General features: G+C 44.6%; 2 protein-coding genes across 2 annotated transcripts; one reads left to right on the top strand and one right to left on the bottom strand.

Moving 5' to 3' along the window:
• Nucleotides 1-841: 841 nt before the first annotated feature.
• On the top strand, nucleotides 842-16,604 carry polq (polymerase (DNA directed), theta). The gene is made up of 35 exons (XM_070984245.1): nucleotides 842-1,149; nucleotides 1,295-1,403; nucleotides 1,495-1,955; nucleotides 2,042-2,283; nucleotides 2,677-2,853; nucleotides 2,933-3,063; nucleotides 3,172-3,328; nucleotides 3,840-3,951; nucleotides 4,045-4,246; nucleotides 4,353-4,494; nucleotides 4,576-4,722; nucleotides 4,809-5,021; nucleotides 5,197-5,339; nucleotides 5,788-5,977; nucleotides 6,098-6,240; nucleotides 6,372-6,565; nucleotides 7,081-7,205; nucleotides 7,679-7,922; nucleotides 8,327-9,908; nucleotides 9,994-11,560; nucleotides 11,768-11,908; nucleotides 11,988-12,190; nucleotides 13,003-13,210; nucleotides 13,299-13,492; nucleotides 13,597-13,725; nucleotides 13,808-13,982; nucleotides 14,105-14,228; nucleotides 14,372-14,460; nucleotides 14,553-14,635; nucleotides 14,725-14,826; nucleotides 14,920-15,031; nucleotides 15,296-15,420; nucleotides 15,547-15,682; nucleotides 15,787-15,893; nucleotides 16,455-16,604. The coding sequence occupies exons 1-35, from the start codon at nucleotides 1,079-1,081 to the stop codon at nucleotides 16,566-16,568; spliced, it is 8,394 nt and encodes a 2,797-aa protein (XP_070840346.1). The 5' UTR covers nucleotides 842-1,078; the 3' UTR covers nucleotides 16,569-16,604.
• A 616-nt stretch (nucleotides 16,605-17,220) lies between these two features.
• uba6 (ubiquitin like modifier activating enzyme 6) lies at nucleotides 17,221-27,634 on the bottom strand. The gene is made up of 32 exons (XM_070983162.1): nucleotides 27,578-27,634; nucleotides 26,969-27,061; nucleotides 26,676-26,770; nucleotides 26,526-26,554; nucleotides 26,301-26,395; nucleotides 26,102-26,213; nucleotides 25,636-25,716; nucleotides 25,390-25,512; nucleotides 25,049-25,172; nucleotides 24,798-24,901; nucleotides 24,621-24,683; nucleotides 24,458-24,534; nucleotides 24,236-24,302; nucleotides 23,942-24,085; nucleotides 23,701-23,847; nucleotides 23,530-23,610; nucleotides 23,328-23,405; nucleotides 22,907-23,088; nucleotides 22,586-22,691; nucleotides 22,353-22,442; nucleotides 22,170-22,250; nucleotides 21,790-21,918; nucleotides 21,646-21,697; nucleotides 21,479-21,542; nucleotides 21,319-21,388; nucleotides 21,161-21,232; nucleotides 20,953-21,076; nucleotides 20,547-20,740; nucleotides 19,779-19,906; nucleotides 19,542-19,629; nucleotides 19,354-19,448; nucleotides 17,221-19,083 (listed from the first exon to the last, which is right to left on the bottom strand). The coding sequence occupies exons 2-32, from the start codon at nucleotides 27,007-27,009 to the stop codon at nucleotides 18,942-18,944; spliced, it is 3,078 nt and encodes a 1,025-aa protein (XP_070839263.1). The 5' UTR covers nucleotides 27,010-27,061; nucleotides 27,578-27,634; the 3' UTR covers nucleotides 17,221-18,941.
• Between the last annotated feature and the right edge of the window lie 78 nt (nucleotides 27,635-27,712).

Below are 27,712 nucleotides of genomic sequence, written 5' to 3'. Positions count from 1 at the left end.
TTCAAACACGGGATTTATCAATGTGTTTGTCCACAAATGATATCATTCATTGTTCGTGCAATGTATCACTATCTATCCCTACAACTCACTCTTCTTGTTCTTACATTTTACCACAGACAGTTGAAAATATGTGGTATATTTCTGATAAATGGAATACTGACCGTTCAAAACATTTTTTCCACAATAACGTATAATATATAAAATTATTATTATTATTATACACAATAATACATGAAATATTTACTAGCTTTATTTATGCATTTTACCATAGACAGTTCATGTATTTTTTATCCATACTGCTGACAGTTCACTGTATTTAACCACACATTTTACTATTGTCAGTTTCAAAACTGTTGCATATTTGTCCATTTCACATTTTACAATTGACAGTTTCATCATTTTAAAGCTTATGAGCTTATTGACATTGTTTTCATAGATAATAGCAAGTAAGTAAGTATAGCTTTATTTATTTAGCGGTTTTTAAACAGTTACAGTTACAGTTACACAGTTACAAAGTGCTTCTCGCACACGAAAATATAAACATTGATAAACAAAGGATATATATTTATTACAGTATAAATGTGGCAGTCTATAAAGTTGGTTGCTTAATAAATTGTAAATTGTAAACATTGTTCATCCAATTGAGCACACACACGGAGCATTGAGACAATAGCTTAGGCCTACAACCATAAACAATTAGTGAATAAACACTTTATTCCGTACATGTAATAAAGTGTTTCTATTTAATATTATCAATATCGGTATTATATTTAGTAAAAGCAGTATTTGTAATGCATCGGAACGTTTGTATTTGACTGCTTGTTCCGTCGAATTGTTTTTATGGAGCACCGGGGCGCCGCTCCGGCGGACTTTTTGATTTTGCTCAGCGTTTTTCAACAGAGAGAAAATATTTACGCTTAGCAACCAAAATAAAAAATTGTAGGGGACGCTTGTTTTCGCTTCCTGTGACACACGTCGCTAAACATCGTTTCTAAACTCGTGTCAAGACAAACTGATGTCATGTTAGTTCACATCCGCCTGCTCACGCGTTTATCAAAAGCAGTCCAACGTCTTCAGGATGAGCACCTCGGATCCTCCCCTGAAAAGGAAAAGCTATATGGGGCGGCATCAGATCAAGAAGAAAAAAGGGTAAGTTTAAGTCGGGGTTTCACTTAATTTATATTGTTGGCTGATCACATCCCTCCTGTTCACCAAGAGACACCTGGCAGCGTTTGTAGCGTTTCTCTCGATGAACCTTCTTACCTGTGGTGAACATGCATTTTTCTGAGCACAGCTTTCCAGCTCCTGATGAGCCACCAAACGGAGACAGGCCGTTGCAGAAAACCCATCATGTGTCAGGCAAAACAAGCAGATCAGAGAGCAGAAGCGGTGGCAGCCTCATGGTGAGTAGGACAGTTTGAAAAAGAGCTTTTTTTTGTCATCTTTTTCACATCTACATAGATCACACGTAGCATGTATTAATCCCCATCTTAGGGCGGAGGAGCAGTGTTTCCACTGGGAGAATCCACGTTAGCTCTTGATGAAGAGATGCTGCAGGTGCTGGAGGCTGTAGACTACGTGAAGCCCGCAGCTAACAGTGCTTGTCCAACAGCAGCATGCAGAGATGCTCAGGAGGAGCCAGCATCGTCAGCTGTCTTTGCTCCTTCACGGCCTCTCGCCCCAGTTGCAGACAATAAGAGGGAGAGTGATGGAGCACGTCATCCCACGAGCACCCAGGAGAGAGTGTTTGGGCGTGGTGGTGATTGTAAGAGACCAGGGTGGAGAGCAGACTGCAAAGACCTCGCTCAGAGGCTTCTCTTCAGTGAGGACTTGGAGGAGGTGGAGCGTGCTCAGACGGGCGCAGAGAACATCCAGCCACCCCCAGCTTCCGCCTGCATCGATGGACCGTCCTGCCAAGACAGAAAAAACAGTCGGCAAGGAGACAGCACCACCAAGTGAGACTTCAGTTGATTTTCTTTTGTTTCACTTATCTGCATTTGCACTCGTGTGTGAACAAATCTGACTCTGTGTGTTTCAGTAGACAGAAACTTGGACCAAGAGGAAAGAGCTCTCCTCGTAAAATAGACAAAAGTGGGCCAAACGTGAATGCTGAACCACCTCTGGATGTATCTAGAGACTACATCCTGTTCAGCCCCTCTCGCCTCTCAGCGGCCATGAAGAAGGCCAAACTCCACCAGTCGTTACAGAATCAGTCCCTCTCTGTACTCACGGTCCCCAGTGGCTTAGACCTCAGCACTCTGAGTGGCACTTTACCTCAGCCAGGTGAAGACATTTATGATTTCTTTAACTGTGTCATTGATGCTTTGACACTTCCCAGGGCATGAATGAGCTGCTGGGCCCTGTTTAACCCCCCCTTACCACCATCTCTCTCACCATCAGTAAGATTTGGGTGCAGAAATGCTAAAAATAGATAAAGGTTTTAGAATTAGATTTGATACAAGGACCCTCTTCAGGACAGGGGGTTCAAGATCAGCTAATGAAGAAAGACCCACCTTGACCTCTTACTGTGTCAGATTATATTGTGCTTTGATGATGTTTCCAAACAAAATTTTGACTTTGTTGTGCTCAAAACACCTGAAAGCCTCCATTCACCAGCTTGATTTAATGGCATGTGTAAAATAAAGTACTCCCTACTTTATTTGTGCTATACTTTAGGCATTGCCTTGTGTGCTCCCACGGGGCAAGCTGAAAAGCTGCTGTTATCCAGTTGGGGCTTACCAAAACCCGTCCTGGAGCGCTACCAGAAACACGGAGTGACTCACATGTTCGAATGGCAGGCTCAGTGCCTCACTGTTGGACAGGTGCTGCAGGGAGGTAACCTGGTGTACTCTGGTAAGAAACTCTCTATCAAGTGATTGAAGGGGTGAGTTACTGTTCGGTCGCTTTCAGCTTTCTATTCTGTCTTTGTCAGCCCCCACTAGTGCTGGAAAAACTCTGGTGTCGGAGCTGCTGATGTTGAAGCGTGTGTTGGAGACTAAAAGAAAAGCTCTCTTCATTCTGCCCTTTGTCTCTGTGGCCAAAGAGAAGATGCACTACCTTCAGGTGAGGGAGAGGTGAACGGAAAAATACATGCATGTTGTTATGGGCACCGTGCTGTTTGTGTGTGTGTCGGTGTGTATACAGTATCTCCGTCTATTTCCGGCCTTGCAGAGTGTGTTTGAAGAGGCAGGAGTTCGCGTGGAGGGATATATGGGCAGCACCTCGGCTACTGGAGGGTTCACAGCGCTGGATGTGGCTGTTTGCACCATAGAAAAAGCCAATTCTCTCATTAACAGACTCATTGAAGAGGACAGCATGGGTTTACTAGGTAATGTACCAGCGATTATTGAGCGTTTTCTTGAGTATGAAACATAGAGTGGTGGCAACACAGTTGCCTCACAGCTAGAAGGTCCCGGGTTTGATTCCCACTGTGGGTGCCGGGTGCGTGTCCTCCACCATGCCTTCGGTGCCTGCTGCTCGAGGAAAAAGGGCCTTTCTGTGTGGAGTTTGCATGTTCTCCCCGTGCTCACCTGGGGTTTCCTCCTTAAAAAAACCCACTAAAAACATGCAAGAAGATCACCACCTGACCAATGGTGACGAACAGGAACTGGTTCCCCGGGCACCAGTCGGATGGCTGCCCACCTCTCCTGGTCTGCCGCGGAGGAAGGACGACCAAGATGGGATAAATGCGGAGGACAAGCTTCACCAATTGCATGGCGTGTGTGCATGAGCATGTAAAATTGCGTGACGAATAAAGGGGATTGTCCCTCTGATTGTTCTTTTGTCCCTCTGATTCTTCTTATAGAGTTTGAAAGCTTGTCTTATTTTTGTACTAATAGGCATGGTGGTGGTGGACGAGTTACACATGGTTGGAGATTCTGGAAGAGGATACCTACTAGAACTGCTCTTAACCAAAATCCGCTATGTTGCACAGAAGCAGAACACCACAGGGTTTGTGTCCCTTCGCGTGTTTATCTACATTTGTCTTTGTGTAACAGCTACAGTGTTGCACACATGTCTTAATCTCTTCAACTCATTCTGCAGGTCTCTCTCTGAAGGTGTGCAGATCATAGGTATGAGCGCCACCTTGCCGAACCTCTCTCTCTTGGCGAGCTGGTTAGGGGCAGAGCTTTATCAGACAGACTACAGACCTGTACCCTTGCAGGAGCATCTCAAGGTGGGCTGCGACATCTATGACAAGAGCCTCTCCGTGGTCCGGCAGTTCACCCCTGTGCTCCACGTTAAGGTAACCGAGTGTAGTTCCAATATGGTCCAATGTGTTATCATGAGGGATGCCCACCCTGTCAAGACCAGTAGTATAATCATTTGTGTGATTTTCCACTTTCATAAAGGGTGATGATGACCACATAGTGAGCCTGTGCTATGAAACTGTGAGCGAGGGTCACTCGGTGTTGCTGTTCTGCCCCTCGAAGAACTGGTGTGAGAAACTGGCAGACAGCATCGCCCGGGAGTTCTACAACGTCAGACATGCTGGTATTTGGAATTTAAGCGTCATCTCAAAATCATTTACTTTTTGTGCACACTGTATTTGTAGCTCACGCCTCATCCTTTCAGATGGTCAGGGCGAAGCAGAGCCTCAGTCAGTGAGGCTGGATCAGGACGGATTAGTGGATGTTGTCGCCCAGTTGAGACGAACTCCAGCCGGTTTGGACCCCATCCTCCAGCGCACTGTGCGATGGGGGGTTGCCTTCCACCACGCCGGTGAACACACTCACGCAGCTTCGTAACTACAACAAATGGCAGTCAGTTTTTTGAGTGTATGAATAAGACGAAGTTTGTCTCTGTAGGTTTGACGTTTGATGAGCGCGATGTGTTGGAGGGAGCTTTTCGTCAGGGCGTGGTCAGAGTCCTGGCTGCCACCTCGACGCTCTCCTCGGGGGTTAACCTGCCAGCTCGCAGGGTCATCATTCGAACTCCCACCTTCAATGGACACTTGTTGGACCCGCTCACATACAAACAGATGGCTGGACGAGCAGGGCGAAAAGGGGTGGACACAACAGGTAAAAATCAAAGAAAAAAGGCTGGATTATAGCTTGTTCATTCTTATTCAAGTCACAGGGAGAGAGAAAACAAAACATGATCTTCTGCAGTAATAATCAAGCACATGTCAGTTGAGGCGTGAATTAAAAAACACATCTCTTTTGGTCTCACGTCATTTTGTTTGTCCTCTTTCAGGTGAAAGTGTGCTTGTGTGTAAAGAGGCAGAGCGTCAGAAAGGTATTAGTCTCCTCAAGGGTGCTCTTCAGCCAATCAGCAGCTGCCTAGTGAGAAGGGAGGGAGAGGGTGTCACCACCAGCATGCTGCGAGCCATCCTGGAGGTATGGCTGATATCTCTATGAACTTGGCACCCATGAAAAAGATTTGTAGGCTGATCATAGATCATGGTTATATCCTTAAAGAATAATTCTATGGAGGCCATTGATATACGATCAGATTACACTGTGTTCCAAATTATTATGTTCACCGATGAGTGCCAGGCTGCACTGGGTGGTCCAGATGGATGGAGTAATGTTTTTGGCTGGAGTTTTTTTCAGATGATTAAAAAAAAGCTGTTATCATCAGCAGTAGTTTTACTTGAGGTAACTTCCACGTTATAATAGAATTGTTGGGGATAAAAAACATCCTCAATCATCTTGACTATTTAGGAAGAACAAATAAAAATTGAATTTACATAATAATTCAGTGTAGTTCACCTCAGACTAAATGTCTGCCCCATGAATGCTAGATCTGTTTTCTGTCCCTAATCTGAACCATCCCAACTTGCAGATCATCGTTGGAGGTGTAGCCAGCACTCCACAGGATGTGGGGTTATACGCATCGTGCTCACTTCTGGCTGCCAGCATGAAATGTGACGGCAGAAAAGAGTCAAATGATGAGACCAACAAAGGAGCAATTGAGGCCTGTGTTGAATGGCTGATGGACAATGAATTTATCAGTATCCAGAAGGACGGACAAGGTCAGTGAGTGTTATTCAGATCTTGACATATGATGAAAGTAGACTTTTTTGTCTTTTTGTATCAGATTTGCCACTAAAATAACTAACTGTACATCCTCTGATCTGTCTTTGGGTATCCAGAGGAGCGATACTGTCCAACTCAACTTGGTGCTGCCACCCTTTCCTCCTCCCTCTCCCCCCCAGAGGCTCTGGGAATATTTGCAGATCTCCAGAGGGCCATGAAGGGTTTTGTCCTGGAAAACGACTTGCACATTCTGTATCTGGTACGCATTAACATGTCTTGTTTCCTTTACTGTGCTTAATAAGTTTCCGTTGCTCCCAGCCATCCCTGAACACTTAACAATATATTCTTATTGGTAACTAAATCTTAACTCTATGTCCAAATTTCCCTCAGATCACCCCGTTGTATGCAGAGTGGACCACCATAGACTGGTATCAGTTCTTCTGCCTGTGGGAACAGCTCTCGTCTTCGATGAAGAGAGTGGCAGAGCTGGTTGGCATCCAGGAAGGTTTTCTCGCACGATCTGTCAGCGGCAAACTTGTTGCCAAGACAGAGAAGCAGCGTAGACAGATGGCTATTCACAAACGGTAATGCATTTATGTTACTTACACAAAATATGTGTGTATTGTAGTACTGGTTAATAGCCTCCTCATGTTATTTGCTGTTGTTGAAAAGTCACTGACCATTCAGGACAAACCTAATTTGATTCTAAATTATAGTCACAGTTACACAATTACACGATCAATTCTGGAAGCCCATTTCTGCCAATGTGATGGAAAAAAGATCCCTTAAGTCATTAGGATGAGAAACTTTCTCAGAATAGTGACTTCGTATGGGCTTCAATAAGTCAGTAGGGTAGTTTATAATGTTCAGTTTTGGATGGATGTATTATTTTATCCTGATGTTTGTGCTATTGTGTTTGCTTCCTTAATACACATTGATTATCGACATTGTAGCCCTTGGATAAAAGGTGACCTAGAAGAGAGACCCTATAGCAAACCAGTCTATTCCCTGAGAGTCAAACAACAAATAAATTTTTAGAAGTGTTTTGATCACATAGCACTTTAGTCCTTTACATCCCCCCTTTGTTATCGCTCCACAGGTTTTTCACCACCCTTGTGCTACAGGATCTGGTGAACGAGGTGCCTTTGGGAACAGTGGTGTCCAAATTCAACTGCAATCGTGGGCAGTTACAGTCCCTCCAGCAGTCTGCGTCTACATATGCAGGCATGTGACGTGTTGCGCTGTACTATATACTGACTTGTATCCTACACAAGATTTTACTTTAAAAACGGAGGGAATTAACAAGTATAGTAACTTGAGGCAAGAAGCAGCAGCACCTTAGATTGACGGATAAACAGCATAGACTTCATTCCATTAGCCTGTGTCTCAGCACCTACATGCTTCCACCAGAGCCACATATTCATCATTCTCGAGTGCTAATGTGTCCTGCATCATGTTACTGTGAGAGGGTTTATGAGGTCATAGTGTAATTCAGACACGGTGGGTGTGTTTTTAAATGTGGCTCAGAACCATTTTTGTCTTGGTGTGAGTATATAGCATACTATGCTATAATATACTATATTATGCTGCAAACACAAAGAAAACCAAAACCCAAAAGCAACACATTAGTAATTCAGTAATTTAAGATTGTATTTTCACTTGTGCGGCTGACAAAAAACACTCTGCCATTCCTTCAGGTATGGTGACAGTTTTCTGCAAGCGTCTGGGCTGGCACAACATGGAGTTGCTGCTGTCCCAGTACCAGACCAGGCTGAGCTTTGGAGTCCAGAGGGAGCTGGTGGACCTTGTCAGGGTCTCCCTCCTGAATGCAACACGAGCCAGAACTCTGTACGCACAAGGCTTCTGTACTGTTGCTGAACTAGCCAGAGCTACTGTGGCCGATGTGGAGAAAGCCTTGAGGAATGCTGTCCCATTTAAGAGGTAGGTGTGTGTGTGTGTGTGTGTGTGTGTGTGTGTGTGTGTGTGTGTGTGTGTGTGTGTGTGTGTGTGTATTCCATTAAGATATGAATGCATACTGGGTAAACAAGTATATGAGTTACTTTACAGAGCACACAGGCTTTTTCAAATTAAGTGCCAGCAGCGGAGACAAGCATAGAAAATAGCAAATAGTTTGTCTCCACTGTGCAGGCATTACTCTTAACACTGCTGCTACAAACACACACCAAAATCTAGGCGGTAGAACCAGGTACATTCCTGTAAACCTGTCTAAAAGCGTAAGCGTGCATATAGTATGTGTGGCTGTACGTATCAGCACACCAAGCTATAATCTCCCTGAAACATGACCCCAGGTGCAAAGGCAATGTCATTCTGTCTGTCCTCCCCAGCTCTAAGCGTGCAGTGGATGAGAGCGAGGTGGAAGCAGCTGAGAGACGAAGCCTCCGCTGCGTCTGGGTCGCTGGTGGTCGAGCTCTGACGGAACAGGAAGCCGCTGTTGAGATTGTGACTGAGGCAAGGCTCCTCCTTCAGGGAGACCTGGCCCAGTTAGGGGTTCAGTGGGACCCGGCTACACTTCCCTCTGGGGCTCTTGCTGTGAACAGCTCTGATAACCATCACAGCGGGGAGTCAGACACCTCATCTGCCTCCTATCTCAGCTCTCACGAAGCACGAGTGGACAATATTAAAGATCACCAAGAGGGGGACAAGGTCAAGAAACGTGAGAGCAGACATATTGAAAAGCATGGAGAAGAAAATAAGGATGAAAACAAATGTGAGAAAAGGATAAAAATGGAGAGAGCAGAAGGGGAAGCCAGGAGAGAGCAAGGGAAGTCCAAGGTTGACAACAACAGAGTAGACAGAAAATTGGAGGAACACCGAGAGGAAGACAGGACAGAGCCAGAAATCAGACTCATGAGCAATGAAGTGCAAATGGAAAGAAGCAAAGAAACAAAAAAAGATGAGACGAATAAAAAAATATTAATGACAAATGACACAGATGATCCAGAAGAAAAAAGCAAAAGGCAAAAGCACGTAAGTTCACAGCAAGCAACGGAAGAGCCCAACAAAGCAGAGCCCGAAGAAGCAGAGGCAAGTAAAGGGATCGTCTTAATCAGGCCGAACAGTCATCAAGCGAATCGTCCTATTCCTGAAAGGAGCCTGACACAGGAATTGGCTGAGATTGTGTGCAGCCCCCTGCCTCAACCGATGCCACGTCCTCAGCCCTCTCCTTCCACGATGCCTCCTCCTCGGTTTAGAGCTCCAATATCTCGAGTGGAAGAACAACAAGGTGTTCCTACGAGAACATCAAAGGGAGACGGTACCACAGGGCTCGCCGCCTCACCTGTGCAACCAGGTAGGCTGATGCACTCAAGAGCCTTAAGCAAAGTGCTCCAGTCCATACAGACTGACAAAAACCTACAAGGTAATGTAGAGACTGCACAGACATCACACTCAAAACCCACAGGCCTTTCTTCAGCGCCTTCAGGCCAGGTGCCTAAAACTGTTCCAGCTCCTGACCCTGTGCAAGAAAATCTTCCTGGCGTTTCTGCAGATATGCAAGACTCTCCCCCATCTGTCTCTCCTGCCTCTGTTCCCTTATTCTCTCCTGAAGCCAAGCGAAGACGGATAGATGGCAGTGAGGTAGATAAATTCTCATCTCCCGAGCTGTACGCGGGAGACGAGAGAGATGAAGAAGTCGAGGGAGCTGCTAAAAGAGGAGAAGAGAGTTTTGGTGACAGCTTTGAACTGGACACTCAGACAGAAAGAATCATTGTTCAAAAGACATGCCAGGACAGAGATGGGAATGATAGAGGTTTGAATCAGTCAGTAGAAAGAGAAAAGATAAGAGAGCTGGATAAGGACACAAAAGAGGGAAGTAACAGGCTTGAAGCCCCTGACAATTCATGTCCCAAGTTCAATATCTCTCTCACAGATAGTCAGATGGAGCTGATTCTTAACACCAGCCACCAGGTGAGAGACCAGAAGTATCCATTATTTACTGATTCTAAACATTATTCGAATATCTCATTCAGCTATGATCTTTTTTTTTTTACAGATTTCTCCTGGTCCGGGTGGTGATAATGTAGCTGAAGATAAAGATGAAGGTGGTGATGAGGATGATGTCCTCGGTGCTGGTCAAGCTGCCTTTGAGAGTGCCAACAGAAGCAGTAGCTTCCTGTTCGACAGCCTGTATGACAGCTCTTTGCTAGCTGGGCTGAGTCCACACCAGCTCCTTGACCAGTTGGATGAAGAGGAGTCTGCTGTCCAGGAGATTGGAGACCAGCGTCCGATTCTGTCAACCCAGGAGCGAAGACGCAGCGAGCTTCTCGCCAATCAGGAGGCGGAACGGCAGGAGGCGATCCAATGGGGCGAGTCCTCCTTCAGCCTGTCAGAGTGGGGCGACTCGCTCTTTGTGGGTGAACACTTTCTGGAGAGGCAGAGCTTGCTCAAACACAGAGAGAGAACTCAGAAAGAGCAAGGAGCAAGTCACCATGAAGCTCAGCAACCCAACACAGATCTGACTGAGGAGCGGCTGCCAGCACCACAACCTCAACCCAAACAGACACTGCCACAGCCCACCGCTGCAACTACTACCACAACTCAAAATGAGTATGACAAGAATAAAGCCACTAAAAATCATGCCCATACACAGAGAATTAAACAGCATAAAAATGCAGAAAATGACAGTAAACCAGGCAGGAGACAGGGAACGATCAACAAAGAGGGTGCACCTCAAAATGCACCTGGATGCACCTTTTATTGCAGCCCTGGTCTGCAAGAGATCTTTGACCGCTGGCCTAGTATGTCAGACCAGTGCTGGCAAAACACCCCAACAGGCCACACAGCCAGTCATACGCTCATAAATGCTGCAGATACAGCAGCAGGTCCAGATCTCCCTCAGCCCTCAGTGCAGGTGGACAGAAACAGGGGAAAGCCGAACGTGCAGGTTGCTGCAGCTGAGAGTGATTCTAGAGAGCAACAGCCTTCAAGACATGACAGTGAGGGTGCAACAGAGAGACCAGGCTCTGCTGGTGATCTTATTCCCCCGACTCAGGAAACGCCACCTGTCACACCCAGAGTAAAACTGACCACCTCATCTGTCCAATCACCTCTCACCCGTCAGCCACTTAACCAGTCAACTCCCTCAGCCCGCCTGCCACGAAAACCCGCAATCACAAACTGTCCTAAATCTCACGCAGGAGGCAGTGATCATCCATCAGAAGCTGTGCCTGAGACTAAACAGCCCAATTCTTCATCCGATAGCAGCCACAGACAACAGCTGGGACAGAAGCCAAAGACTCTGCCTGTTCCTCCAGAAACAAAACCCCTGCTCCACACCGACCAAAATGTCAGCCCATCCTCCATCCGGCCGGGGATTCCTTCTGATGAAGAATCACCCGTGACTGACGAAGGCTTCACTCTTCAGCTGTCCCAGGATGCATCGCTCTGTTCCAGCAACTCGGGGACTTTCTCCATCGTAGATGTGGCAAGTGACAGGCGCCTCTTTGACACTTTCATCAAGGAATGGAAAACAAAGGAGCGGTACTCTCTGGCTTTGGCCTGCGAAAAGAGGGAGCACAGATCACAGCCTGAGGGGGAAACAGGAGGGAAACATAAGAGAGGTAAGTGATGAACAGAAGTGATATTAACTTGCAGTAAAATGTGATGTTCACTGTTGCCGAGCACAACCCAAAGATTGATAACAACTGACAAGTGTTTGCTGCTGAGAAATCTGTTTTTAATCCAAAAACACTGTCAGGGGGCATTATACTGCAGAATGAGTGCTGCTGTATGCAGTCTCCTCATCCCTGCACGTGTTTTCCGTGCAGGATCAGCAGCTCATCAGAAGCTCCACAGGGTCGACGGTTTTCCAGTAAGAGACAGTGATGGACTGGTGTTGATTGGACTGTCTGTCTGCTGGGGAGCAAGAGATGCATACTACATGTCTCTGCAGCAAGAGCAGAGCAAAGGTAAAGACGCACACATGCGTGAACGCATGCACAAGCTTCAAAAGTGTTTCCTTAGTTCAGTGTGTCTGTTACCCCTCAGGTTTGAGCTCCAGTCTGGCCCCTCCTCCGCTGGATGATGATTTGCCAGTGAGCGAGAGGCTGGCGCAGGTGAAGACCTATCTGAGCCAGCCAGTGGCTGGTCATAGAGGAGGTGTGGTTGTCACGTATGACGTCGTCCAGGTGTACAAGATGCTGGTCCAGAGCTGTGGCATCAGCTTGGAGGGAAACTGTGAGGATCCCAAGGTGAGGCAAATCATTTTCATACACATGCACAGCACACAGATGGAGACACACATCCTGGTAGTCATGACCATGCTGTTACATTCAATTCAATTCAACTTTATTGTCATTATACGAATATTCAGGTACATAGTATGATGAAACACTTACTATACGCAGGTCTCTCAGTTTGGGTACAACATACATGACATACAATAGTGCAACATAATAGTGCAGGACAACAGTAAACAACTGTCGAATCGTATTGTATAGTGAGGTAGTTTGGTGGTATGTATGAGGTAGTGACAACACAATTGCAATGGATAATGAGTAATGAAATACAGTAGTAAAACATCATACAGCGATGTAATACAATACAATGTATAATAATAGGTGGGGATCCATTTAAAGACAGAAATGTAGTATTTGAATGGTGCTGTAATCACGTAAAAATTTAACACATAAGGGCTTTAAAAGAGAACATTTAATAGAAATGGGTAAAATATAAAAATATAGAAAAGAACCTTATGTAAAATGTGAGAAACAAACTTCATAATGCAGCAACGTTTAGTTTAGTTTAGTTTAGTTTAGTTTAGTTTAGTTTAGTTTAGTTTAGTTTATTCACATCATCCAGGAGATACAATTCATGGTATATACGACAAGCATTTTTACACGGTCGGATGTGTGAAAAGGGTCACCCCAAGTAAGCTATTTAAAGCTTTTAATAGGGGGCCCGGTTTTCCATGAATATAGGATATTGGCCAGATATCCTTATAATATGGACAACATACAGATAGACACACAACACGTGCCTGTGTTTTGAATGTCTCCCATAGGTTGCGTGCTGGCTGCTGGACCCTGGCAGTGAGGAGAGGACTCTGCCCAACATGGTGACCGTCTACTGTCCTGAAGAATTACCTCTGCTGGATGGACTTGGGACCGTGCATGCACACTGTCCTCGTGTTAGGGCAGCGACCAAGAGTGTGCTCGTACACTCTGTCATGAGCCATCTCACTGGCCTGCTAGAGGAAGACGGCATGCTCGGTATAAACAGACACTCATACAATATTTCCACTGTTGTAAACATTAGTGGTTTTACTGTTGTTGTAATGTTTTTGTATGCGTGTGTCAGGCTTTTTCAGGAGCGTTGAGATGCCCTCCCAGGTGTGTTTAGCGCTGTTGGAATTGAATGGCCTGGGCTTCAGTGTTGAAGAGTGCGAAAGACAAAAACATGTGATGCAAGCCAAACTCACAGCTCTGGAATCTCAGGCTTACAACCTGGCTGGACACAACTTCTCCCTCACCAGCATCGACGACATAGCACAGGTCAGACAGGTTTTCTTTATCCCGGCCGGGCTTTTCAAACAAATTCTGAATTACTCACTGAAGTACAACAACTCACTCTCTCTCACATGCACCCTGATCTGTAGGTGCTGTTTTTAGAGCTCCACCTGCCTCCAAACGGTGACGTGGGCGAATTGAAAAGTAAGAAGACTCTTGGCTACACCAGGAGAGGCGGTGGCAGAGTTCGACTCGGAAAGCAGTTCAGCACCACCAAGGTGAAGCTACTTTGCGTTCTATGAAATTCCTGCCACTGCTATGACCAGCTGTGTTTAAACTGAAATGTAATGACGTCGGCAGGATGTTCTGGAGAAGCTTCGCCCGCTGCACCCGCTACCAGGTGTGATTCTTGAGTGGAGGCGGATCACAAACGCCTTGACCAAAGTGGTGTTCCCCCTGCAGAGGGAGAAGCAATACCACCCCACACTGACCATGGACAGAATATACCCCATCGCCCAGACGCACACAGCCACAGGTAAAACACGTGCGCACACAGATGCACCGATCTTTTCTCCGATCCGGGATGATATTGTGTTATGCTATTTTATTTGAAGTAAATTTAGAACATGCAGTGACTCCTCTCATTCTGTTTGTCAGGTAGAGTGAGCTTCACTGAGCCCAACATACAGAATGTCCCTAAAGACTTTGAGATTGACATGCCCACAGTGGTTGGCGAGAGCCCGCCTTCTCAAGACAGCTGCCGCATGACCAGCAGGCCAGGGTAGGTCAACAACTCTTTGGGTCAAAGTTCAGGTCACCTGATCTATGATCATGTTGCTCTCAAAGTGGGTAAGTGTTAAACTTGGTAAAAGTCACTGGGAATGACAGAATGAGACGGTTTGCCCTCCTTCTGTTTCGATACAGAATGAAGAGACGTTCTGCGGCAGCTGGCAGTGCAGAGCGAGGCCCAGCCTTCTCCGTCAGCATGAGACATGCCTTCATCCCTTTTTCAGGTTGCTATGATGATATTGCAGTTTTGCGTGTGCAGTCACCTTTTGTGTCTCAGACTGTTCTATCAGCTGTGTCTTTCGGCCCTGCACTGCAGGTGGGATGATACTGGCAGCTGATTATTCTCAGCTGGAGCTGAGAGTGTTGGCGCACCTCTCCAAGGATCAACGTCTTCTGCAGGTCAGTGGCTTAGACACACGGCAAGAAAGCACGATACAACACGCCTCAATAAAAAGGCAAAGAAATGATGAAACCCTGCGTGTGTGCAGGTGCTGAATGGGGGAGCAGACGTGTTTCGCTGCATCGCTGCCGAGTGGAAAAGCGTCGACCCAGAGTCTGTGAACGACAGCCTCAGACAACAGGCAAAACAGGTAGAACCAGGCAAAGAGAAAGCTAGGATGGATGGTCATGCATGCATTCTCATGGGTCGTCTCACCGGTGTGTGCACATGTTGGTCTTTGCAGATTTGCTATGGCATTATCTATGGGATGGGAGCCAAGTCTTTGGGGGAGCAAATGGGAGTGGAAGAGAATGACGCGGCCTCCTACATAGAGAGTTTCAAGGCCAGATACAAAGGTATACGCTGCAGTTTGATTCTGTTTATTGTAGCCACTCATTATACCATCCGACATACACAATTGCTCAGAATATAATGTCTTGTAATGCTTTTGTTTGTGTGTTGTTGACATCTTTTTAAAAGTTGTGATCTTGTAGATACATGTACATTTATAAGAGGGGACTGGGAAGAGCAATTCAATTCATGCCTACACAAGACGAGTCCATTTAACTTATAAATCCCCACGCAGAAACATTACACCCATGTCCTGTCTTGTGTTTCAGGGATCAATGCTTTTCTTAGAGAAACTGTGAAGAACTGCATAAAGAACGGCTACGTTCAGACTCTGATGGGACGCAGGAGATACCTACCAGGGATCACCAACAGCAAGACGCATGTCAAAGCACATGTAAGCAGGCTTGTCCATCAGAACGTGCCAAAATTTCTGTTTCGAAGCGGCGCCCTGTAAAAATGAATGTGACTTTTTTTCATTCACTCCAAAACTCCTGTGTTTCTGTCTTCCTCTCTCACTCAGGCAGAGCGTCAGGCAGTGAACACAACCGTTCAGGGATCAGCGGCAGACATCGTAAAACTTGCAACGGTGAACATCCAGAAACGACTACGGAAAACCTATCCTGCTGCTCCGCTGTCTCACCAGCACACACACTCAGGTGGCTTCATCTTCTTCTCCTGTTCTGTGTAAAACATGCAGAGATAACCACTGAATCATTTCGAAGTCTATAAATGACGATGTCAAACGGTGTCTGTTACATAGCCAGCAGCCACCGCAGGCCTGGGACGCCTCAGCTCAGAGGAGCCTACTTTGTCCTGCAGCTGCATGATGAGCTCATTTATGAAACCACAGAGGAAGACCTCATACAGGTATTGAAATGATTATTTGGCTTGTCAGTTCATCAGTAGTGTTTCGTACATGTTTGTTTACAGAAAGCACGATGCTGAGTATGTGAGATCTTCATCTGAACGTCAGAAAGGTTTGGACTGTGCAAACAGTATGAAGTTAAAGATGACACATTTCTTTAATATATCAAGAAAGACTACTTTTATTTCCATCTTGTACAGTTTTAAAATAACAAAAAATGGCCAGAAGCAAGCTTTTTTGCAGATGGTGTGATTTATGCTCCCAGAATTTGATGCTCTTTAATTGAATCCATTCTTGCCTCTACCAGTGAAATGTTCCCCGTGCCACTGGCTGCAACACGAACCCAAAGCATTATTGATCCACCTCCATTTTTAACACATGGAGAGAGACTTGTTTCCAAAATGCATCAGGCTTGTTTGGATGTTCCTGAATTTCATGTTGAGGACACAGGAAAGGTTTTCTTCTGACAACTCCTCCGTGAAGGTCATATTTGTGCAGGTGTTGCTGCATGGGAGTGCTTGTATATATATTTCTATATATGTAATAATTTCTCTTTCTGCCAGGTTGCTCAGATAGTGAAGAGGGAGATGGAGTCAGCAGTAAAACTGTATGTAAAGCTTAAAGCCAAAGTCAAGGTGGGACCCAGCTGGGGCGACTTGCAGGACTTCGATATATAATGTGAATGTGTCTGTGAAGATTCTCATTCATCGAAGTCATGGCACTTCCAAGTGCTTTAAAAGGCAACTGGACTCCCCACCAGTCAAGAGGCCTCTTGAATGCCAGTTGCCTATTGAAGCAATTATATAGTGTGAGACACAATGTGAACGCTTTGATGAAATGAAATACCTTCTACTTATTGCTTAAGGTTCTGTAATATATGTAAATACTATAATCAGTATTTTTTAAAATCACTACATTCACAATATGAAATGTAAGATAGTCCAGAGCTCTGGATGAACTATTAAATGTATTTATAATTCTATTTCCTTATGTACATGTCATGAGGTTTTATGCAAGATGATATTCTGTTACAGTAATAACTCGAAAAGTTTTCTTTCTCTATATTTAAAATCTGTGTCTGAGTCAAAGGTGATGCTCATGTCTTGTTTCATTCTGTTATATATGACACAGAAAAGCAGCAAATGCTCCACATGAGAAGCTGGAACTGAAGAATGTTGGACATTTTTGCACAATTTCTGCTAAAAGCATTTACTGAAATGATGAACTGATTATCAAAATAGTTGCAGATTATTTTTCTGTCTGTTTTCTGTGGACTCATGGTTTCAGCTCTGCTGTGATGCGTTTAGAACAAAGACGCGGAGCAGCTTCGGTCTAGAGGACATCCTGAAATCTCACATTTTATTAGACCATTGGTTGATTGGTTGTCTGTCACAAAAACATACATCATTATTGTTGTCACTCATTAACACTGTTTTGTTTTTTTTACACTTATGACATTCACTGCACAGGAAGTGTTGTCACTATGATAGACATGTTCTGTGCAAAGCGAAACTCACCACCTCTGGTTACGGGGAGAAAAATAAATGTGGTCTAGGAAAGCTTTTGCGTGACTTTTGTCTTTGTTTTGATGACAGTTGATTACCTTCGTGCACTGCAGGTGGACTGTCCGGTACATCTCACTATATTTTCTAATGATTCCATTCAAAATTGCATTGACAGTACTGCCAATATAAACCAATGCAGACTATGTCAAAGACCCTTTCCACAACCTTCAACTGGAACTGAACAGAATGGCGATTTACACCCCTGGATAAACCCCTTTTAGGATGACTTTTGTTCATCATTGATTCATGATTAACCAGTGCACCATGACTCAACAAAGATCATCAACACAGGCTCAGTTTGACACAAAAAAGTGACAAAAATGAGTAACAAGTAAATAAATACAAGTCATGGACACATATCCATAAACAAATACAACAAATAAATCATGAACAGCAAAGACTTCTTTTTTTAAAAGGTGTTTTAAAATAGCAGGAGTGTGATTCCAGATGTTTACAGTCAAAAAAAGTCTTTGTGAGTTGAACTCGTGCCATTACATCATCTAAGGAAATACATTGTTTACCCAGAGGTGTTAACTGGTGTCAGTACTGTCATTTCTGAAATATTTAACAAGACTGGTACGACTAGCAGCTACAATGAGTAGGCGGTTTTACCCAAAGTGGTAAGTGCAACACACATCTGCTGCGTCATTTGATGCACATCAATTGACTGGGAAGAAATGTGATAAAACTGCTGCTTATGTAAAGCAGCGATCAAGGACAGTGATATATCCCAAAGAGCTGACGTGCATCAACCTGTGATGAAGACGCTGCTGGCGGTTGTTGCTCTTTAATGTTTGGGTAATACCTATCTCCTGTGATATAAGCGTGTTTTTATGAGGCAGTCAAAGTGATCATGAAAGAGAAAAAACATCTGCGGACACAATGATAATCAGTATCTTTGGTGGTTTTCGCCATTGTCCACTGACCTTTTGCACCTCTAAATTATACAACAAATATGGGACTGACCATTTTCTACAAGGGGAGATGACCAACAACTGGCAAATTTGGTGGTTGGCAATAATTTCAAAGCCAAGAGGACTCTGAGAAAGGTGATGTGATGCCTGCCAAGTGAAAATTGACAGCCTCAACAGTCCTACCATCACCCCTTTTAGGGCCTAGAAGACTTGAAACAGAAGGCTAATGGGGCTGTGTGTTGGGAGTATGCAGGTTTCTGTAAACAGTTTTTAGTCAGACTCACTGCCACAAACAGAAAAAGGTTATTAATCAATTAAGGCATCGGCACAGGCGGAGCTGTGCATTTCAACAGAGTAGAAAACAGAACGGAGAAAATATATGTACACAGGTACAGGTAAGTGCTACTCAAGCAGCCTCGTGTTCCACTGGCTTGATCTGGGGCAAGAATGACTGGGACCAGGACTGGCCTTTTCTTGCTCCGTGAAGTACAGGGTTATTGGGGTACAACAATTTACATGAAAGATGGGAATTAAGGACACAAGAGGTTTGAAGACAACATCTAGGAAGGTGTCAGGGCATCTCTCCACTGCGGCTGAAGTAGTACCTGACTGGGGGACCGGGGAGGTCATCGTCTCCATCTGCCTCTGGAGCGAATGACACAGTGAGGTCGACGTAGCGGCGGTCCACTGATGGCTTGATCAGCTTCTGCATCCTGCAGAGGGTCACGGGTAAAATGCATCCGTTCAGTTTAGCCAAAGGATGAATCATTTCAGTGTGAGTAATCAAGGGGAATCATTTCAAATTGGCTTAAAAAAACAGGAGCATGAAAAGGTTTGAGATGCTTCACCAAATAAGAGCATCTACTCGACAGCCTTTGTCCAAGAAAGCTCCAACAAAACAGACAGTCAAGCAAAGGTCCACAGAGTGGGGTGGTGACAAGAATCTTTAAATGACAGAAAGCATCCAATCGGGAAACACTTACGTTAGTTTGAGTCTTTTTGAGTGTCCAGGCATCACAGGCACATAGAGCATCTTCACACCATGCACGACCATAGTTGGTTCAATTCCATACTTTTCCTGAAAGAAAACAAAAACATCAGGGGACATTCGCTGATGTAGTAACTGCATCTGAATTACTAATAAAACAAAGTACGAGTATATGGTTCTCACCCTCACTGCGTTCATGAAGTCAGAGAGAGTGAAGTCCTCATGGCCAAAGATAGTCCAACAGTCCCAGATGGAGAAGTAGATATCATCCCTGTGAAAGACGTCACAGAGCTATAATATGAAACATGGCTAAACATCCCGCATTTGATGTCGAAACAGCAATGCTATCGTGCCAGAAAAATAACGATGTTTTATCACTTTTGAGTAGTATGACAGAGCAGTGAGACGCGTGGCCCTTACCTGATGGGTGTCCTTTTAACGACGGCGGGCTCAGTAAGCACCACGACAGGGATGGCCAAATTAAAGAAGCAGTTTTTGTACGATTCAAACTCATAGGCTCCAACCACCTTGATCAATTCGAGGGCCACCTGAGTGCATGAAAACACAAAATCATTGATTTTTAGACATATATAATACCAGATATTAACACTGGAATCAATTTCAGCACTTTGACTAAGTGAGGTAGTCCAAATGTCCCTGTTGCCAGCAACATTTTCCAGCTCCTCCTGGGAGATCCCAAACCAGATGAGATTTATAAACTCCCCATTGTGTTCTGGGTCTCCTACTAGCTGGACATGTCTGAAAAAACCTACAACTTCTTAAAAGTTTTTTATCCCTCTCTTGAAGTCCCCTCTGCTCAAACATGGTGTTTGTTATGGCGAATACATAATTAACACAGAAATCCAATAACAACAAGCACCACTCAGGTTCCAATCGGACAGGCAGAGGCCAGGCCTTGACCCACGGGGCCGGGTTGGGCTCAGCTCAAAAGAGCCGCTGACGTGTCACCCAAAGAGATAGCTATGGGGGGTTCGTGCACTAACGTGTGTGAACAAATGGACAGAAATAGTAATAATCATATCATCAAGCAGCAGTAAAGCTGAAAAACCAATTCAGCTGTCAATATATTCAAGCTGAAATTGACATATCCCCAAATCTGTAAATGTTTCAAATCATTGGCACCACATTAAACCATCAATACATGGCAAAACATCAAAATGTTCTCACCAAGCCAGCCACAGCAGCTGTTGCCGTGGCAATAGCGGGGATGATCTTGCCAGCGATGCGTTTGGTCTTGAGTCTGTCGGCTGGTTCGATGGAGTACATCCTGGCTCTGAGAGCAGATGCTGATGCGACGAAGTCCATGTGGCCGTTGCTGTCGTCGTCCTTTTCGAACTGCAGCGGACTCAAGCGTAACCTCTCTACACGTGAAAGCACAGACATTATCAATAATCATTAAAGCGGTTTAACAGTGACACATGTAAAAGTGAGAGAGAGTGCGTGTTCCTAACTATTCACATTGTCATAATGGATGAAACAAGACAGATTTAAAAGTCAGCAGTCATCTTCAGTGACCATTTAGAAAGCTGCGTGAGTATCTGAGTATTTGTTGGCTTTGTCTTTAATTGCGAACCTGCTGTGACACTGTCAGTAGCGATGGCTTGTTCCAGCTGTGTGATGGCCTCCCTCTCCTCTTCACTGCTTAGAGGCATCTTTATTTGATCGGGCTTCCTTGCCGTCTCATCTGTCTCTATACACTGGAAGGGACAGATCCAACACAATCGACAAGATTAGGATTTTTTTTACAAGATAGGAATCAAAGATCAGACCGAAAATCTTACTTTCTCTGAAGGGCTGTATTCGGGAATATTGACATCTGACAGGATCCTGGTCACCGCCTCTTCAGAGACATCCTGAGAAAGACAGAAAGGTTCAATGAGTGAGTCAGTGAGTAAGTGCATGTGTGCAGAGCGTGTATGCATGAGTGTTGGTGACCTGCCTTTTCTGAGTAAGGGATGTTATATATCTCTGCGAAGAGCCGGGCAGTGCTGACGATGAAGGTGAAGTGCCTGATGGGGAAAGAGGCGGGTTTTGGCAAGCTTAGATATGAAGCATACAAAACAAGAAAGGCTTACACTGTAACATAAGAGCGCACTCACAAAGAGTCTTTCAAGTCAAAATCCAAAGGTGCTGGAGTTCTTTTTGGGGATTGCCAAAACAAACCTACAAAAGGGAAGATGAATTCACTAGATTCTCTGCTTTTGAGAACACTTTATACTACAGTTATGCATATCAACTTGTTGACGTGTGTTTGAGGAAAACTTACTTCCGTCTTTTAACCTTGTATCCAGGGGGAAAGAGTGCAAGAGTTGTAGGGCCTAAACAAAAACATCAGTAACATGTAAACACTGCACATCACGCAAACAACACATTCTTAATGAATATGTATTTTCAGGAGGAGACTCATTACCTTTCTCTTGAAATACTTTTCAAATTTCAGACGGGCAATTGCAATGCACTGCTCCCATTGGCTAGGTCGTCTGCTCAGCAGCTTAATGACCTGGAATGACCCCTCCAGACTTTCCCCCGCCTGCATCCTCTACACACACACACACACACACACACACACACACACACACACACACACACACACACACACACACACACACACACACACACACACACACACACACACACACACACACACACACACACACACACACACACACACACACACACACACACACACACACACACACACACACAGATCTTTTATGAAGTATTATGTTGCTGGCATAGACCAACACAAAGGCTACTTATCATAAGCCAGAGCAAATCTTAATGTCTTACCTGTAACACCACTTCAGCCGAAGGGTGGGTCTGCCAGAATGAGTTGTACATGGAGGGCTTGTGGACAAACGCATTCTCAAACTAGACAAAGCCAAAGAAAAAGTTTAGGATTTGGACAGTACACTGACGCAAACTGTCAAAAATGATAACAATGAACACTTGTTGGGTTTTAAGCAGGCTGACCTTGTCTCGAGCCCATTGAATGGTGTGCTCTATGACAGAAGGGAAAGACTTGAGAGTGCAGAATGGGATCTCCTCTTCTGGGGGGTCCCTCTGGTAAGCAAAGGAAAGGATATATTTAGGAGCACTGAGGTCTATGAAGCAGGTCTGGTGAAGGACTGAGATAATGCAGGGAATAAACTAGAGCCAAAAACACAAACATGGTTACACATACTCAAACTCACACACATACTCACATGGCTATTGTAGGACTCTGTCAAATTTGGCACAATGATTTCTGTGTGTCCTTTAGTTCCCATGGTGCCAGAGTCCAGGAGAGCTCTCTGATTGGATACACAGCGGCTGAAATACAAACACATGCAGAAACATAATATCAATTATTGGCCAAACTCGGAACTGTTTCTTCGCAACTCCGACATTCACGTCCTATGCATGTTCTCTTGGTTTATGGTGGGTTCAGTCAGTGAAAATAAAATTACGGCTACAACTCAGGGGAACAAAAATAAACTGAATGCTTTAGAAAGTATTGACTGAATCACTTAAATATTTACACCAACCTGTCTACATATCTCCGAGCCTCCACGTTGTCCAGCGCGGTGACCACGAGGTTTAGGCGAGAGTAGAAGGAGTCACTGTAGATGCTCTCAGTAGCCGGACACACCTTGTTGAGGTGAGCATCCACCTGCAGGTCGGGGTTGATATCGCGAGTGGCTTCTGCTGCTGTGGTACTCTTCGGTTTCTGAGACACAAGAGGACGGGGGGAAAAAAGTGTGTGAATGTCTATGTGGTTGATTCCAATTAAGTTTCTCTTTAATTTTGAGTGTGATCCGAGTGCTTTAGTGTGAATAGTAGAGGTCTTCATGAGTAAACTTCCCAGGACCTGACACAATTGAGCTACGATTGTGAAAAGGAAGAGGAGTGGGAGGTGAGAAGGGTGGAGAAAAAGAAAGGTGGATGAGGAAGTGGGCATCTGTTCACCTGTATATGATGTGGTCTGAAGAGAAACTGACGATTGAGGTTGGACTTTTCTATAAGGTCTGGGTCTGTGATGCAAACCTGAGAATTGACAGATGCAGAGTGCAAAGTTTCACTAAATACATAAAGCCAAACAGTTAAATATTTTGCAAAACATAAAAGAAATAGTCAAACAGAGCAGGGGAAATATAAAAAGACTGCGCACCTCTCCTGAGTTCTTGGCTAACCCCACTCCAAGCAGGGCAAAGTTTTTCAGCATCTCACAGCCAATGGCACCACAGCCCACCTGGAAGAGAGGACATTGTGTGGTTCATTTGGACACAAACCTGAAATTGGGTAAATATGAGAGGCCTCCTATGTACTGCAGAATTCCTACCATGAAGACCCTGAGCTTGTGAAGTTGCAGACACATTGATTCACCAATGCAAGCTCGTAGTCCATCATACCGATCACCCCTTGGGAAAAACTCCTCAGCAGGAACAGACTGAAGTGGCCTGACTACTTCAATGGCATCAAGATAAAACTAAACAAAGGAGAAACAGAGAGTTAACAGTTACAGGAATGTTTTTAAATGTTGATTGTGAACAAATTCACAATTACAATTCACAGTTACCTACCCATTGCTGCAGTGGTGCAAACTTCCCTGTGATGGCCTTAAGAACTTCCTGGCTAGCAAGACCTCCTACAGCTGCTGCTAACGCAGGAAGAGTTCCCCTCGCTGTTCTCGACAAACAGCGCACCAACTCAGTGTTCACAGAAGCCTGGAAGAAAAAGGGGGAGAGGAAGCAAAAACACAGAGAGACATTAAGGCATCTGTGTGCATGCAACTATCTATCAAAGAGGATGTATGTGCATCTTTGCAAGTTCAAGAGAATGAAAACACAAGAGATGGTAAAAAAAAAACCACTCACTTTGTTCCTGAGAGTTGCATTCACTTCTTCGGTTAGCTTCAGTAAAACCTCAGCATCCTGTAAACACCTGATGGCATCAAAGTGAAACTGCTCAAAAGTGAACGTGTTACATTTCAACATCACACACTCAAAACCGCAGCCACAACAAATGAGATGTTAAGATACTGATCGAGCACAGAAAGTACAGCAGCAGATTGAAAAGCAGAGACATATTTGGTTTACCCAATGTTGGGAAGTCTACTGAGCTGCTCCTGGAAGGCGTCCAGAGCCAGCATGGCTGCATGGATCTGTAGTGGGGCCTGATGGGTAGATAAAAAAAAATGACTGTGAGGAATTTGTTTGGATAAACTCACTACATGTCTCCACTAACAGCTTTAAATCTCACCTCTGGTTTACTGAAGTCTGGAGTCAGGACCTGTGGATCACACAGCTGCCTCTCCATTGTCTCCTGAAATATATAAATAGATCAATGCAGGGACACACACACACACAGAAACTGTTTATTTAGAAATTCATGGGTTTTTGAGATATTTCTACTTGATATGACCACTAGTTGACTCACAAATCTGTATGTCTTGGGGGTTTTCACCAGAACAAAGAAACCTCCATGTGCATATGGTTGTAGTTGGGATGTGTCTCCTATTGCAAAACTGTGTGGGGAGAGGACTAATACCACACACACATTCAATCCAGAAACACACACACACACATTAATCTGTGATTCACTGGGTATGCTGGTGCTAAACAATTACAATAATAAACTGTAAATCATCAAAGATACAGAGCTTATTTTCTACAATGCAGTAATAATACCTGAAACCTGTCGCACGGTGCCGTTGAGCTCCACCATGCCATTGACCTCTCTGAAGACAACGTTCTGGCCTGTTTGTAGGCCATGCGGTTGGTTTTCCATGCAGGTCACCACCCCAGGATTGTCCTGAATGGTCAAAAGGAGATCAAGTGTTTGTTTTTTTTCTTGAGGAGTAAACACTGTCTTTGTGGGCTCAAAAAGCTTAAAATATATGTGACAGGATGAAATAAATCCTCTTCAGTTGGCAAAAATTAAACAGATAATCTGACAACCATGATTTATGACAGGAAGGACTGCACTGATGGGCACAAATTGTGGGATCGAGGACTGAAGTGTTCAGTACCTGAGTGATTGTTTGGATGAAAATCTCCTTGGGCTCCTCTCCTGTGGGATCTGACACCTCAAACGCCTCTCCGAAATCACAAAACACCCGCACACAGATGCCATATGCATCGCAGCCAATGAACTGAGAAGGACATGAGGCAAAGCAGTTTGGTTAATATTTGATTGCTTGTGAGTTTCCCATGAGTAAGACATGGCTTAGCTAATGCTCTGTGATGTATAACCATTATATGGACTGAAGACTTACTCTGATGGGGGGTTGTTGTGAGTGACAGAACTCATTCACTCTCTTCTGTAGGCTCAGTCTGGCTTCAGTCAGAATCACACACTGGAGGAGAGAGCAGAGCAGAGGCCCAGCTGTCAGACACTAAATGTTACCTGCAGTCTCCAATACAGGTCTTAACTAAAGTAAGCTGCCATCCAAAACCGAATGACATGATTCTTTTAGTTGTTCAATTACAGGAAAAAATATAATGCAGACAGTCCCTGAGCCAGTCTGTGACTGGATACTCTGAAAGTTTGATCAAATCCTAACAGATGTTTTGGCAGTAACATACTTTCAAATATTGACCTTTAACTCTAGTATTCCCACTGAATGTTTAGATTAAAAAAAATATGAGAAACTACAACTATTTTACTGAGAGCAACCCATTTAAAATGTCCTATGACCAACAGGTTGGTCACAACCCAGAGTCTGAAAAGCAGCACCTTACCTGGTACTTTCTGAGAAAGCTGAGATCAGTGTTCTCGTCCAGCGCAGAGGAAGACATGTCAACATGGACATAAGGGTTCAACTCTGTGACCCGAGGGCACACTGCCTCCACTCTGCGGTAGAAAAGTACGAGAGGGAGGATAAGAATGTGCAAAAGTCAGACAAATAAACTGAGATAGTGGATGCTGTGGACATTTTACCTCCTCCTCTGGCTCAACACATCCTCACTGTGGATAAAGAAGTTGGAGCCAAGATCCCAGGTCTCACACTGCTTTGTGTCATGAAGCGTGACAGCCTGCACACACACACATGCACACAGATACAATAAGTCACAGGAGGACCGACTCTCAAGACACTCCACTTTGAAGCACTGCATACTGTCGTCATGGTGTTGGACAATCATGACATTTAGGGAGAGTGCGTACCTTCACACCAGCCAGGACAATATTCTTTGCTGCAAAACCAGAGGTCAAGTTACTCAGTGTTAATCCTCATTTGGCAAAGCAGATTGTGTGAATACTATTGGAATGGATATATTACAGTGCTGTTGTGCAATAATGTGATATGTAGCCTACCTATCTCGATCCCCAGCCCTCCCATTCCACTGAGAAAGACTGAGGACTGAGCCATCTGGTGCATAGCACTGTCTCCCAGCACATATCGCTGGCGGCTGGAGAGAGGGAGAAGAAGGAAGAGGAAGTGTGAGGAAATGTGCTCGAGATCAAGAAAGAAAAGTGAGAAGCAATGACTGTACTTCCTGTCGCATAAAGCACAGTACTGTCATTTCCTGTATACACTGCCAGGTTTAAGTGCTTCAATAAGGAAGACTACAGCAGACTGCGATGTAAAGCCGAAACGGTACACCTGCCTGTAGAGAGAGTCGTCAATCTCCATCGAGTCTGCAGCCATGCCGGGAGGGGAAGAGGGGGGAATTCAACTGTCTGAGAGATAACGACTATACCTGTTAAAACATATGAAAGTACAGACAGTGATTACCTAAGTTTTTAAACGTTTTGCTTGTTACCTGTGATAATCTTAAACCAACGCCCTGTTGGAAGTTAGCTAGCGTTAAACGGCTAACTTGCTGTAACTGCCAGCTAACTCTAATTGTCAGCAACGTTGATGACCTGACAACTGTCACTCGCGCGCCAATATAAAGCGGTTCATTTGAACAAACGTAGTGACGTCTTGTTAAGTTAAATATTACAGCCACCACAACAACGCTGGGCCATTTATGAACCTGCTGAAGAAAGCTCAACGTTAGCAGCTACGGCTAGCTAGCGCTGAGTGCCACTGATGCCTGATGCCGGTGGCGAGGACACTTGTCATAAACTCGTTAAAAGTGATGGCACACACGTTAGGCTACTAATAACTCCTCAGAGAAGACAGACGTCTGAGATTTTATCATTCTACAAATCAATATGATAAATTCGTTGTAAATGTTGTGAAAATAACAGAAATAATCTTACGTAGCTACCTGTCAGTATGCGCGACGAGCAATAGCGAATGAATGGCTGTGACTGGTTAAAAATCTGAAGTGTTTCCGGGTTACCACAGTCACATGATCAAGGTCATCCAATAGATGACACAATATTTAATTCTTAAAACTCAA

This window comes from Chaetodon trifascialis, chromosome 2 (assembly GCF_039877785.1).
Source record: "Chaetodon trifascialis isolate fChaTrf1 chromosome 2, fChaTrf1.hap1, whole genome shotgun sequence".
NCBI classification, from domain to species: Eukaryota; Metazoa; Chordata; class Actinopteri; order Chaetodontiformes; family Chaetodontidae; genus Chaetodon; species Chaetodon trifascialis.
This window is presented reverse-complemented; position numbering and strand designations above follow the sequence as displayed.